The 13946-nt window shown below is 42.2% G+C and overlaps 1 protein-coding gene across 2 annotated transcripts in view; it reads left to right on the top strand.

Moving 5' to 3' along the window:
- ip6k1 (inositol hexakisphosphate kinase 1) overlaps positions 1-13720 on the top strand; it is a 35413-nt gene extending 21693 nt beyond the window's left edge. For both annotated transcript variants that reach the window (XM_085274599.1, XM_085274600.1), the window contains exons 3-9: positions 2127-2272; positions 2549-2675; positions 8515-8755; positions 9045-9226; positions 10778-10953; positions 11379-11612; positions 11742-13720. In XM_085274599.1, coding sequence (XP_085130725.1) covers positions 2156-2272; positions 2549-2675; positions 8515-8755; positions 9045-9226; positions 10778-10953; positions 11379-11612; positions 11742-12215 — 1551 coding nt within the window. In that variant the 5' untranslated portion in view covers positions 2127-2155 and the 3' untranslated portion in view covers positions 12216-13720. The remainder of the gene's footprint in view (positions 1-2126; positions 2273-2548; positions 2676-8514; positions 8756-9044; positions 9227-10777; positions 10954-11378; positions 11613-11741) is intronic.
- The last annotated feature ends 226 nt before the right edge of the window (positions 13721-13946 follow it).

Raw genomic sequence — 13946 nt, 5'->3', positions numbered from 1 at the left:
GAGCAAGCACTTTGGCGACAGTGGGAAGGAAAAACTCCCTTTTAACAGGAAGAAACCTCCGGCAGAACCAGGCTCAGGGAGGGGCGGCCATCTGCTGCGACCGGTTGGGGTGAGAGAAGGAAGACAGGATAAAGGACATGCTGTGGAAGAGAGGCAGAGATTAATAACAGATATGATTCAATGCAGAGAGGTCTGTTAACACATAGTGAATGAGAAAGGTGACTGGAAAGGAAAAACTCAATGCATCATGGGAATCCCCCGGCAGCCTACGTCTATTGCAGCATAACTAAGGAAATATTCAGGGTCACCTGGTCCAGCCCTAATAATATGCTTTAGCAAAAAGGAAAGTTTTAAGCCTAATCTTGAAAGTAGAGATAGTGTCTGTCTCCTGAATCCAAACTGGAAGCTGGTTCCACAGAAGAGGGGCCTGAAAACTGAAGGCTCTCCCTCCCATTCTACTTTTAAATACTCTGGGAACAGCAAGTAGGCCTGCAGAGTGAGAGCGAAGTGCTCTAATAGGGTGATATGGTACTACAAGGTCATTAAGGTAAGATGGGGCCTGATTATTTAAGACCTTGTATGTGAGGAGCAGGATTTTGAATTCAATTCTGGATTTAACAGGAAGCCAATGAAGGGAAGCCAAAACAGGAGAAATATGCTCTCTCTTTCTAGTCCCTGTCAGGACTCTTGCTGCAGCATTTTGGATTAGCTGAAGGCTTTTCAGTGAGTTTTTTGGACATCCTGATAATAATGAATTACAGTAGTCCAGCCTGGAAGTAATAAATGCATGAACTACTTTTTCAGCGTCACTCTGAGACAGGATATTTCTAATTTTAGAGATGTTGCGCAAATGGAAGAACGCAGTCTTACATATTTGTTTAATATGTGCATTGAAGGACATGTCCTGGTCAAAAATGACTCCAAGGTTCCTCACAGCGTTACTGGAGGCCAAGGTAATGCCATCCAGAGTAAGAATCTGGTTAGATACCATATTTCTAGGCTTTTCAGGGCCGAGTACAATAACCTCAGTTTTATCTGAATTAAGAAGCAGAAAGTTAGCGGCCATCCAGGTCTTTATGTCTTTAAGACATTCCTTCAGTTTAACTAATTGGTGTGTGTTATCTGGCTTCATGGACAGATAACACACAGATTTTATAACAAAGAGGTTGTCTGACTGAAATTTCCTGTCACTTCAAGTCTTGGCTATATTCACGTGTAAACTCACAGCCCAGAGACAGCTGAGGCTAAAGTGTGTTGTTCAGAGTTAAACTAATGGTTCATAGTCAGCTCTTTAGAGGTTTGCGCTTGTTATGTAATTAACTAATGTTACCTCACTTTCGATCTGTCAGCTTTCTAAGAGGGGAGACAGGCTTCCCACAGAGGGTGAAAGGACATGCTGTAACAATGCACACTATAAGAGAATGTTTTTGTTTGTTTTTTTGTTGATGTTGTTCTGGTCACCCCACAAAATAAAATTAATAAGCTCATAAACGGCCAGTTTGCCAGATGCCAGATATTAAAAGGCCCATCCAGGTGAGAAAATTATGAAAGGTTTTGGCTGACAAGAATGACTCTAAAACTTAACTTTGTAATTTTAAATGCAACTATGCAGATGTATATTTTTACCCTATTACTTGTGTAAAATACTGGTAGTGAAACATCTTCCCTGCCAAAGAAAACTGCATGAGTTTTATCATGTAGGATGTTTGTTTTGTAAGTCACCAATTACAAAGCTTCTATCAAATAACACAGTTGCATTTACTGTTATGTGGAGTCACCTCTGAAGGCTAATTCTGAGTCAGGAATTCCTCGGTATACCAAAAGCAGTAGACTTAATGGAACATGTAAAAACTTGTACAAACTGATGGACATGAAGTACAGATTTTCCACAAAGCAGTTTCATTTTAGGTTTTACTGAGACAGTACTGAAAAAATCACAAGGAACTCATTTTTATATGCAAAATATGACGTTTTTTAAAATGTGGAGTTCAGTATTCAATATAGTGCAATATTGAACTTTATTACTCCAAAGATAAATTAATTCGCTTTATCAGTATTGAAACTACAGCAGGAGTTCAGGACTTTTCGGCTGTTTCCTCATGGTTAAATCTCCCTCTTATCTACAGGAGGAGGCGCGGTGCGTCCGCCAGGAGCCATGTGCCTCCCTCACACCAACAACATGGACAGCAAGCTGCAGGGGGCGGGCACAGGGGGAGGGGCTTCACTACGACCACGAGCAGGAGGCGTTCCACTGGAGCCTTTTATACACCAGGTGAGTGCTAACAGTGGGTGAAAAGTCTTTATCTAAAAAAGGAATGTTTGCAATAGGAAAACTGCCAAACATTCAGAAACAAAAATATTAAGAGGTTGTTCATACTACATGTAAATTTAAAGCACTTACTGGTATAATTGTGGTGTAATATTTTTTTTAATATTCTTGTAAAGAGGCAGCAGTTGTAAATATCGTCTCTTTGTTAAGACATTTAGCTTTTTGTTTTGCCTGTTAGCTCTTTTTATGTATGTGTTCTGCATGTGTTTGTGTTTTCAGGTGGGCGGTCACACCAGTATGATGCGTTATGATGACCACACGGTGTGTAAGCCTCTCATCAGCAGAGAGCAGCGCTTCTACGAGTCCCTGCCTCCTGAGATGAAAGAGTTCACTCCAGAGTATAAAGGTCGGTGACTGCTCACTGATGTCAGGTACCAGAGCAGCAGGCGGGAAATAGCTGTTGGTTTATAGTCAGATGTACTTCTACAGCTCCATTATGGGATGTGCTTAAATGCAGGCAATAACTGACATAAACAATGGCCAGTTTAAAAAAAAAAAATAAATAAAATGAGTAAATTAATTGTCTGGCTGTTTGCCTATTCAGCGAGCAATCAGTTTTGTTAAGCAAACTGACTCAAGAGAGTGCTTATGTGCAAATAACTGGTTGATAACATAGCAGCTGTCGTATCTCATTTCTCTTTGGGTCTTAGTCCTCTCCTGTCGGAGATGGCGAGGACTTTATGATATCAGACAGTGTGCCTGACATGTTTATATTTAGGGCCACATTTAATTAAATTCATAACAATTTCCAATGTAACACAATAATAAACCTCACACAGAAACAGTGAAGGGCAGATCATCTGTGTCTTTTCAATTTTTTTTTTGTTCCTCCAACCGGCCTCCCCTGCTTTTAGGAATTAGGACATCCGTCATCATGGTGTATTGTGTTCTGGTTGTAGGCTGTAGGTTGGAGCACATGAGGAGGAACAATTTACAGAAATGAGAAAAGCCTGTAGTTTATGGGAATGGTGGAGCCTCTTTTCTCTGACACACCCAGCAAATTCAAGGCTGCTACCTCACAACCCGGGGTAAAAAAACAAAACAAAAAAAAACCATTTTTCTCGGAGCAACAATAACAGTGCTTGCTGCTGTAAATGTTATTATCGCTTTACCTCTTGACAGTAATGAAGAGTAACCTTTGAACCTCTTTTATGAAGTGGGAGGTTTTTGTCATATTTCAGGCCTGCTTATAAAACAAAATGACTGGGTGTGCATCAAACGTTAGTGAGGTTAGTCTGTGCCTTTGTACCTTTGGAAAAACCCAGAAACTGTTCCCATGGTCGGCACATCTTTATTGATATATACTGATGTGTCAAAACTCATCATTAAAGGTAAAGTGATGCCTCTCAGGATCAACAGAAAAACATTCATAGAGATTGAGGGATGTCTTTCTAAATTCATATGGCGTGGGAAGAAATCTAGACTAAAGATACAGATTTTACAACTGCCCACGGATGAGGGGGGTCAGGCACTGCCTAACTTTTTATATTACTACTGGGCTTGCCATGCACAAATAATCTCAGGGTGGTTACATTCCTTCCTTCACCGGGGCGAACCATCGGTAGATGCCTGGTGCTGTGACCCTCTCTCACCTCTTAGTCTCTTATCCACTGACCTGGCGGACCTCCCTCTTGGTGTCAGAACTAATTCCGTCTTGATGCCCACTTTAAAGGTTTGGCGTAATATTACTGCCCACGTCGGAAGAAGAGGTTTCTCTAGTGCACTGCAGCCTCTAACTAGGAATAAAGCTTTCCCCCCGGGTATTGGCATTAATATATTTGATGATTGGTATTCTAAAGGTATAAGATTTATTTGTGATCTGTTCGAAAGGGGTAGTTTTATGGCCTTTAATCAAGTTCAAGTTAAGTATAATTTACCACAGAAACACTTCTTTGGATTCCTGCAAGTAAGGCATTATGTGAACTCCCTTAAATTTCCAGCCAATCAACCAGTTTTGAACCCTGTTGAAAGCTTTCTTCTCAAAGTTAACGAGGAAATGACTACAAAAAAGAAATTTATTTCTCTTTGTTATGGGAAATTGTTGTCTTTGAACTTTATAACCACTGATAAGGCCAGGGTTCGGTGGGAAACCGACCTCGAAGCTCAGGTTGGTGCGGAAGCATGGTCCAAAACTTTCAGATCTGCCATGAAATTGTTTCCCTGTAACAGACTAAAGGAAAGCCAGTACAGAATCTTACATAGACTACAGCGTACGCCGGAGTTCCTAAATAAAATTCACCCTCAGATTTCTGCTCTTTGTGTGAAGTGCAATACGGCTGTAGGGACCTATTACCACTGCATATGGCAATGTCCTTTAATTACTAGATTTTGGAAGAATATTGCTATAGAGCTTTGCTCTATTTTCCACCGAACGATCCCACTGAACCCTATGCTGTTCGTTCTGGGTCTATCTATAGAAGGGCTCTCTCTGTCTTCTGTACAGATGCTTTTGTTAAGTAAACTTTTACATTTGGCGAGGCGATGTGTACTGTTTCAATGGATTCAGAGACGGCCCCCTACTGTTACACAGTGGTACAGAGAACTGCTCAGGGTGCTGCCGATGGAGCGCCTCAGTGCCATCATAAAGGGCAATTGTAATGCATTCTGTAGCATATGGCAGCCTCTGCTTGATCACCTACCTCATGACCTTACTGTGCTATTACATAAAGGGGACTCGCAGTTTGTTTTTAAACACACTGATTAATGTCTGTGTTTTCCCCCCCCCTTTTTTTTTTTTTTTTTTTTTTTTTTTTTTATTGTTTCCCTTGACTTCGAATGTGAAACGCTTTACATATTTTGTCCCAGGCGTGTGTACTGGTAACTCATATACCTGCATTTGCTTTGTTTTTTTTTTTTGTGCTTGGCTGTGCTGACTTGTTGCTGTTCGTGTTGTTCTGACAAAATCAATAAATCATCGTTTCAAAAAAGGTAAAGTGATGTTGTCATGGAAGAAAGAGTTAAAAACTTAAAGGATTAAAAGCTGGTTAGAGGCCTCTCTCCAGTAACCTGATCAGCAAGTATAAATATAAAAACTATTTTTCCAGCTGCTCTGATCCACAGCAACAAAGCTATAAAGAAAAAACTTAAACTAGTTGTGTTCAGTTACACTGCTCTCTCTTGCTCTCTCTCTGTTATAGTGATACCTGCACAACACAAAAGCAAATTTAGAAGGGGGACTTATAGTGTTCTCCACTACATTTATTTTACAGCTTTAGTTTCGACTAATTTAAATTAGTTTGCCTATCTTTTGTGGGCCAATAAAACTCTAATCTTGAAAACATCTTAGAACGTTATTGGATTGTTTTTAGCTGTTCAGCACTTTGGCCTACATACATTGTTTTTTTTGTGTCATATCTATAAACGAATCATGGAAAACCTGCTTGATATTCGATCCCAAAGGCAAGCAGGCGTAGCCACATCCCACCGAATGCTAATTGTACAGGATCCAAAATACAGTGGACCTGAACATAGAGAGAGAAGCGAACAATGACAGCAGCATGGGGGTATCAGTTAATGAGATCAGTTAACAAGCTGCTGTGGTGAAAGAAAATGAAAGCACTGTATTATTAAATGGAGTGAATGTAAAGTCACATTAACTATGGCAGATTGTTTATAGGTTTTAAAGACAAGCGTGTAGAAACACAAAATCTCGTTGAAAGTTCCCGCACCACTACACCACTAGCTGTAAGGTTTTGGGTAAGGCACTGCTGTTTGTAGTTGGGAAATCTAAAATAAGTCCCTGTATTAGCAGTCAGTACCCTGCAAAACTGTGTGCACTCTTAAAACTCATCAAAGAGGTCTGAAAAGGTCTTTTAATGTCTTTGTGACATTTCCCAAACCTCCTGTTAGCCTGAATAAGCCAGTAGTAAAAGACAGTTGAATTTTATTGATTTCACAGCAGTGAGGTCTCTTTTAAGGGAGCTAAACCCTCAATGGTTCAGCATCAAACACTCATGCTCTATATTCCTTATTTTCTAATGTTTGGTGGTGAATGGAGAGGCAGACTGACAGGAAAGAAGGAAGGAAGTACGGATGTTTAATGGAAGAGGAGAGCTTTAGCTGCTCTGCTCATCGTCACCCGGCATAGAGTCTGACTGTTTCTACTTGATTTTGCTGTAGTAACAGACCCAAGCAAATGTCAAAGACCACTAAAACGCAAATGAAACGCAGGCTTCATTATGAAGCATTAGTTTCATTTCTGTGATATCAAAATGTCTGCCAAAAGGAAGGCAGACGAGACTAAACAGCAGCGTCTCAGTTGAGCACTGCTTACTGACTCTTAGCAGGTTTGAGCTCATAGTCAGGTCAGATTATATACTATTCTCTTATTAATTGAGACATCATCCAAGCATTTCCTGCTTTGGAAAAGGTGTTCTTTTAAACTGCAGTGATTTGTCTTTTTTTGTTTTAACAGACATAAGCCCCTAAAACTATTAAGTTGCATCTGTAGCCTTTGGTTTTTTTTGTGTGTGTTTTGTGTTTTTTGGCACTAGTTGCGTGCAGTTTTTAGAAACTTTTTAGACTGCAGGCCATGCACTCACACTCTCTTAGACACCAAATATTTGAATGCCTTAGAAAAGACTTACTCTCAGGCCAACACTAAGGCACCAACATTATAAAGAGAATGTTCCACTCTTCACTCCTGTGGCATTTAGTCTTTTTAAATTGAGCTCAGGTTTGTTCTCCCTCTTGATGTGGTCTGCTTGTGCAGGTGTGAACATGGTAGTCGGACTCATGTACAGACCAGAACGGGCCTTTGGAGAAGGTGGTCACTGTCCAGTGTCAAACAATCTTCATAGACATTTGTTTATGGTGTGAACGTAATCCGGTCAGTTGGCTTGTGACTTGTGATTGACTACTCATTAGCCACTGAGCATGTGGTTTCACATTCAGACTCGCCCCTCACTTGTCACATCTGGTTTGAAAACACTAAAACGGCATCAGTGAAAATGCTTATCTCAATGCTTGAAAATGAGATTTACCAAACCAGTGTGTGATTTCATGATGGCTCTGACGGTGTTTGTCTCTGGCCATCATGGACTGAACACATTCCTGCTTCATCTGCTGCTGATTGGCTCTGTGGGCGGAGTGGCAGGACAACCATGCCACAGATTTCTGCGAAGTTTTCTTGTTGCGGTTATCCACGTCTCTGCCACACTCGGCTCCTTTACAAGAGATACGATGGCCGTATTCCAAGGGTTCTGTACTGCAGTTGATCGGAGGCTTGTACTCCCACTAGTCCACCCTGCTGGTGTTCTGGCTCCCAGTGCCATGACAAGTGTGCTCCATAAGGAGTCTAAATTTATCTCTGGATGTCTGCCCACTACCCATTGTCCTGCTGATTAAATAACAGCAGACAGACGGACAGCTGCCCAGGCACGACTTTCTGTATCTGTCAAGGATGTTTCATCCGCCGCAGCTTGGCACCGTCAAATCAAATTACTTCTTATGATGCGGGTAAGGAGGAGGTGAAGTTTTCTGAGGATGGAGAACTCGCTCTGTGCTGTTGAGGGAAGTTTGAAATTCATATTTGGGGTTTGCTTCTCCACTGATGAGCAAACTGACAGGTAAATTAAATTAGGACTAAGATGGATGATGTTGAGTGTCTGGCTTGGCAGGGATGACATGCTCTGGTCTGTTTATAAAGCTAAATATAACAGATGTTCAAACGTACATCTGTTATACAAAAAAACATTACTGTCTGCTTATTTTATCCATAAATCGTTGTTTAATCAAATTTTAGAAGCACTCTGTACATCTTGATGCATATGGTTTTTTTTGATAGATGGATAGATAGATATTGACATTAAACTTTACCAATGTTTCAAATACTGACATTAGTGTATGTACAATAAATCCCTGTGAGCCAAAAGTTCAGGTTTTAGACTGCTCTAAATGCTCCTGAGGACGTTTTCTACTCCTGGGTTTTTATGACGTCATGGAGAGGGTATACCTCTGACAGATTAATAAAAACAAAAATACATACAAAATAATAAAACTGGATCTGTGTTGGACTCAGCCTGACTCTTCTGTGGGTCGCTGGTACGAAAAATACTGACCTTTAAAAATGCAATGTTTCTGCTTTGGCATTTCAGAGTATTTCAGTAGTCTGTTTTTTCTCTTCTGCTCTGAAATGTTTTTAATAATTCCCAACATCCTTTCTGTGTTTGGCTCCGTCCTCTCAGGTGTGGTGCTGGTGTGCTTTGAAGGTGACTCTGACGGTTACATCAACCTGGTGGCCTACCCCTATGTGGAGAGCAACATGGAGGGAGGAGCCGGCGAGCATGAGGAGCGTGACCCCCCAGAGAGGGAGCAGCCGAGGAGGAAACACTCCCGCCGCAGCCTGCATCGCTCCTCATCCACCTCTGAACACAAGGAGGAGCGGCCCGATCGGAGGGAGGCGCACGACACAGAGACCTCGGATAAGTAAGATATACTCGAGGAGACAATGAACTCGTGGACTGATTTCACTTGATGTAGGACGGTTCGTGTGAAAATATTTTATTGATCTATGTCATAAATTTGACGACAAAGGAGAGAAGCTGAAGGCAGATAACAAGAGAACTTGTAGTTTATATTTATATTGGGTCATTTGGCATCAAACAGTCCAGTGGTCACATTTATAACATACCCTTGAAACCCACAGTAGATGCAGCAGTCAGAGCAGAGGGTCACCTGCAGTGCTTTTAACGATCCCCTCTCCTCCTCTCTGCAGTCTGGCAGAGCTGAAGAGCCCGAGACTCGACCCAAAGGTCCTCTCAGATGTTCCCTTTCAGATGCTGGACTGGAACAGCGGTTTGACGTCAGAGAAGATCAGCCACAATCCCTGGAGCCTTCGCTGCCACAAACAGCAGCTCAGCCGCATGAGATCTGAGTCCAAGGACAGAAAGCTCTTCAGTATCCTTCCCCAAAAATGTTGACGTCCATTTACACCATGTAACCAAGGGTCCTGCTGTTTATCCTGCTGATCTGTGTATTAAGACATTATATTAAATTGTAATTGGCCCTAGTTTTCAAAGATGATCATAGGAAATAGGAATAAACCAGTGTACAAAAATTACAAAAAATTATATTAAGATAAAATACCGTATGTTAGTTTTTCATATGATCGATGCCTGCATAGTTTATTTTTAAGTTGGATGTATGAAATGTCTCATTCTACATCTCATCATTACTAACTCAAACATACTCTTTGGATATGATAGCTTTTGCAGTTTTATCAGTTATTTGTGATCCACAATAGGTTTTATTGAAGCAGAGGTCAGGTATGAAAACTGAAAACTGATGTTCATGTTCATTCAACTTCATTCAAGTTTCATTTCATGTCGTATTTTCTCCCAGTGACCCAAACTCTTCTAGTGTTGTTTTTTCTGGCCATCCAGGGTGGTCAAACCAACAGGTGGGAAGCACTACTTGACATTTAAGTGGTGATAAAAAAGCTAATGAATGTACCTTAAGGTACATTTAACCAATCACAGCATATTAAAAACACTGATTGGTGAAGTGAATAACATTGTCACGCTTTTAAAGGCACCTTTCTCGTGATTTAGAGATCTGCCAGAGGAAGTACTTCCTAGCATCCCTGAAAATTACCCAGATGGGTCTTGATGGTGATTGGTTAAACATGGAGAACGTGACCTATTCATTCTACACAAATACCTTTTTTGCCTGTTACCTATCGTTTTGTTTTTATTTTTAAAATGCTGATTTACTTTTGTTTTTTTACATCTTCATGTATCAGAGACATTGTAGAAAAGAAGAAAAGGGACAATGACACACAACAAATGACCAGCTGTGGGCCATCAGATAATGGGAAGCGCCGAATGTAAATGTGAGAGAGAGTCTGTGCAGACCAGAGTGGGAATAAAGAGGAGGGCTGGAGGTTATCAGGTTAGAGGTCATGTTTTGATCTGCAGCTTCAAAGAGAGCAGCCTGCAGCTGTCTGGATATTAGCGCTGAGGGGAGTGAATGAGCAGCACACACTTTGTCCTCAACAAGCTCCATCTGTCTTCTGTCAAAGCAGATTCAGCACGCTGCTGTCACCTCAGAGGTTCTCCATATTTACTGTACAGACACAAACAGCACTCGCATAACCAAAATGATCAGCGCCCAGGCCTGTCATCTTTGAGTGTGACAGGCTTTTCTTTTGTTAAGAGTGAGGTTTTCAGAAGGCCTTTGTTTTAGTTTTAATCATTAATGGCGCTGTTGGGGAGAAGAAAAATCAAGATTGAAAGGAGAGGAAATCTCTCCCTTCCTGGGTGGGTTCTTAATGTCAGTCATATCCCACTGACGTTAACTTTCAGTTGAGTTTGTGCACAGTATTTTGTTTGCATACATTTAGGTTTTTTTAGATTTAGTAGTTGTTTGATCTTTTTGCACAAGAGATCAAACATAAAAAAGGGTGGAGGTCAAGGACAGTTGGCTCCTTAACTGCAGCTTTTTAACCAGAGTTCCTGTTGTTAGAGAACGTGGTGCACCACTTCTCTTACCCCTGCATCCTGGACCTGAAGATGGGCACCCGGCAGCACGGAGATGACGCCTCGGAGGAGAAGGCAGCCAGGCAGATAAGGAAATGCGAACAAAGCACCTCAGCGACGCTGGGAGTCAGAGTATGTGGCATGCAGGTACAAAGGACGACTTGCACCGCTGAACACATGAGAACAGTGGTCCATCAGGGGCCTGAACAAAAAGATAAACACACACTAGTTTATTGTTTGATCCCGCAACAAACCGAATGCTGCAGGAGAAGCGGGTGCAATATCATTGCAATCTGCTACCACCTCTGCAAGATAAGCTCACGTGTCTGCTGTTATTAGGACAACAAAGAGCACTAGTTCTCATTGTCCTACTGATAATAATCATGATATTAACAATTTCACGAATTAGTGGAAATATTTAGAGGGAAAGGAATAAATATGTAAATAAACATTATAAATGGTTGTATGCATATTTTTCCAGCTATAATGATTAAATTGAATCAGAGGGAACATCTGTTAATATCTAATCCAGACTCACGTTGTACTGAGCTGTTGCCCACCTGTCCCTGCAGGTGTACCAGCTGAACACCGGTCACTACCTGTGCAGGAACAAGTACTACGGCCGCGGCCTGTCGATCGAAGGCTTCCGCCAGGCCCTCTACCAGTACCTGCACAACGGAAAGGGCTTGAGGCGGGACCTCTTTGAGCCAATCCTGGATAAGCTTCGCACCCTGAAAGCGGTGCTGGAGAGGCAGGCATCCTATCGCTTCTACTCTTCCTCGCTGCTCATCATCTATGAGGGAAAGGTGCGCCTGATGTTGAAATAACTATTTTTATACTTCTAAATTTTTTTTGATTTTGGAAGTGTTCTGATTCCAACTGATTCCCTTTGTTTGACCTGATTTTTTTTTTTTTTTTTTTTTTTTCGTCTGTAGGAACCCGAGAGCCCCTCTGTCTGGCAACCGAAGACCTCCGTGTCACCCGCAGAGTCCCACTGTGGCCCGGCCCCCGATGCACCCTGTGAAACGGACATGAGCCAGAAGCCAGACACAGGATCCCTGCCCTCTCAGGGGTCTGGACTGATGGCTCCGGCCTCCCCATCACCTTCCCCTCATCCTCCCACACAAGCCCCGCCCCCTAAGTCAGACTGCCACTCCTTCCTCCCACGCCCCCCATCGCCTCATCCAGAATCCACCTCCTCAGCTCCCAGTTTAGGTTCCTTCCCCTCTCCCGCTCCCCTGCCCCAGCAGCCCCCCTTGGTGGACGTTCGCATGATCGACTTCGCCCACTCCACCTTCAAGGGTTTCCGCGGCGACACAGCCGTACATGATGGGCCAGACAGGGGCTACATGTTTGGACTGGAGAGCCTTGTCCAGATCCTGGAAAGCCTGCGGGACGACAACCTGTAGCTCCATCACTCACTTCTGTATCTTTGTGAGGACCTGAGAAGGTTTGTCTCACAGTGCGGACCAGCCTCACACCCAAAGTATAACTGGTCCTCACAAAGATAGACACACACACATAGACAGACACGCACGCACGCACACACACACATATACGCACACACACAGCTGGTTGTGAGATAGTTCAGGTTGTGCTGTCAGTGCAGTTTGTCTAGCCGTGTTTCCAGCAACAATCGGCTGTAAATATGGAACATGATTCTCCAGGACATTGCCGTGCAACTGCAGGGAAGTGGGACATTGGAGCCAAAATGGCTGCCAATTAAAGATGATACGGAGAACCAACAGATACACTCACAGCTTGTGCTTCTATTCTTGTGAGGACCTTTGACATAATGCATTCCCTGAACGTAACCACAGCTAAATGACAACCCTGTAGTCGCCATGCTCATCTTTAAAGTAACTTTTGTCTTTCTGGGCACCATTTTAATCATTCTGAAATTACAGGATGTGGTGGAGCACCTCCTGAGCTTTCTCCTGATGGAGAGATTTAAGACATTCACAAGTTTCTGTCAGCAGGAACATGTCTCTCATTTCAGTCATTCAGGAGGCTAAAAATAAGTTAAAAGGAATGAAGTTGTGGATGAGATCCACTTTAAAATACAGGAACGTCTTTCTGGGAAAGATTCAAATTACAGAACAGTCCAGTCTGAATAGAGCTTTGTTTATTTTACCATCACTTTCAGAATGATGAGTGTGCATAGTTGGAAGAGGACGGTTTCTCTGTGTTCGCCTAAAATCTGTAAGTGAACTAGTTTGAAAAACAAAAAAGGGGCAACAGGTAAAACCAGATCAGAGCGGAGTACTTAATGTCCTTTGGTACAAATCTGGAAACTAGAGCAGGGGCGTCAAACTCATTTTAGTTCGCACAACCCAGTTTGATCTCACATTTTTCAAAGCGTGCATTTACAGCTAAACAATAAGTCCAATTTAAACAGTGTGTATCAGTTTTTCGTCTTTCTTGACATTACATTTGCATTACAGTTTAACAGTATTTTTTTAAACACACAACCTTCATATGTAGAGGATTTTGGAGCTAAACGGCAGTCCATCCTCTGTGCGGAACAGATGTTTGACACCCCTGAACACGAGAAACGTTCCTCTTTCCTCCTTTCAGTTTTGAAACTGCCTTCTCACACGTTCTGCACAGTGAAATAATAAACCAAAGTTGCTCTTTAGCCATAACAAAATGTGAAGGATGTCCTCACAAAGATAGAGGGACACACACGCTCACAGACACACATCCTGGGAACAGTTGTCTTTGGAGCTGTTTGACAGCGTCCCAGGACACAGCGTCCTGTCTGATTGGTCAATCAGCTGAATCCCACAGACCTCCCACTGAACACATTTTTCCCTCACTCCCTGACCTCCCATCACCTTTTTGTCCTCACTCTTTCTCTACAGAAACCAAATCTAGACAGGTGAACAGAACTCATGCTCAGAAAAACACCCAAGAATCTGTGAAAGCAATAGATGGCAAACTCCCCCCCCAAATAAAAGAGACATAGAAGTAGGCTTCAGGGAGAGAGCATAGATGCATTTCAAAATGTTGTATGGCCATTTTTTTGTTTTTCTTTTAATTTTTGTTTTGTTTTTGTATTATTTTTTTGTTTTGTTTTTGTTTTTTTGGAGATTGAATCAGGAAAAACACGAGTAGTCGGTGTCCTGTGAAATCATCCT

This window comes from Mchenga conophoros, linkage group LG5 (assembly GCF_057382185.1).
Source record: "Mchenga conophoros isolate Kocher_MC1m ecotype Shallow Benthic linkage group LG5, M_conophoros_male_GT1.1, whole genome shotgun sequence".
NCBI lineage: Eukaryota > Metazoa > Chordata > Actinopteri > Cichliformes > Cichlidae > Mchenga > Mchenga conophoros.
The sequence above is the reverse complement of the archived record's forward strand: the minus strand, read 5'-3'. Positions and strand labels throughout refer to the sequence as shown.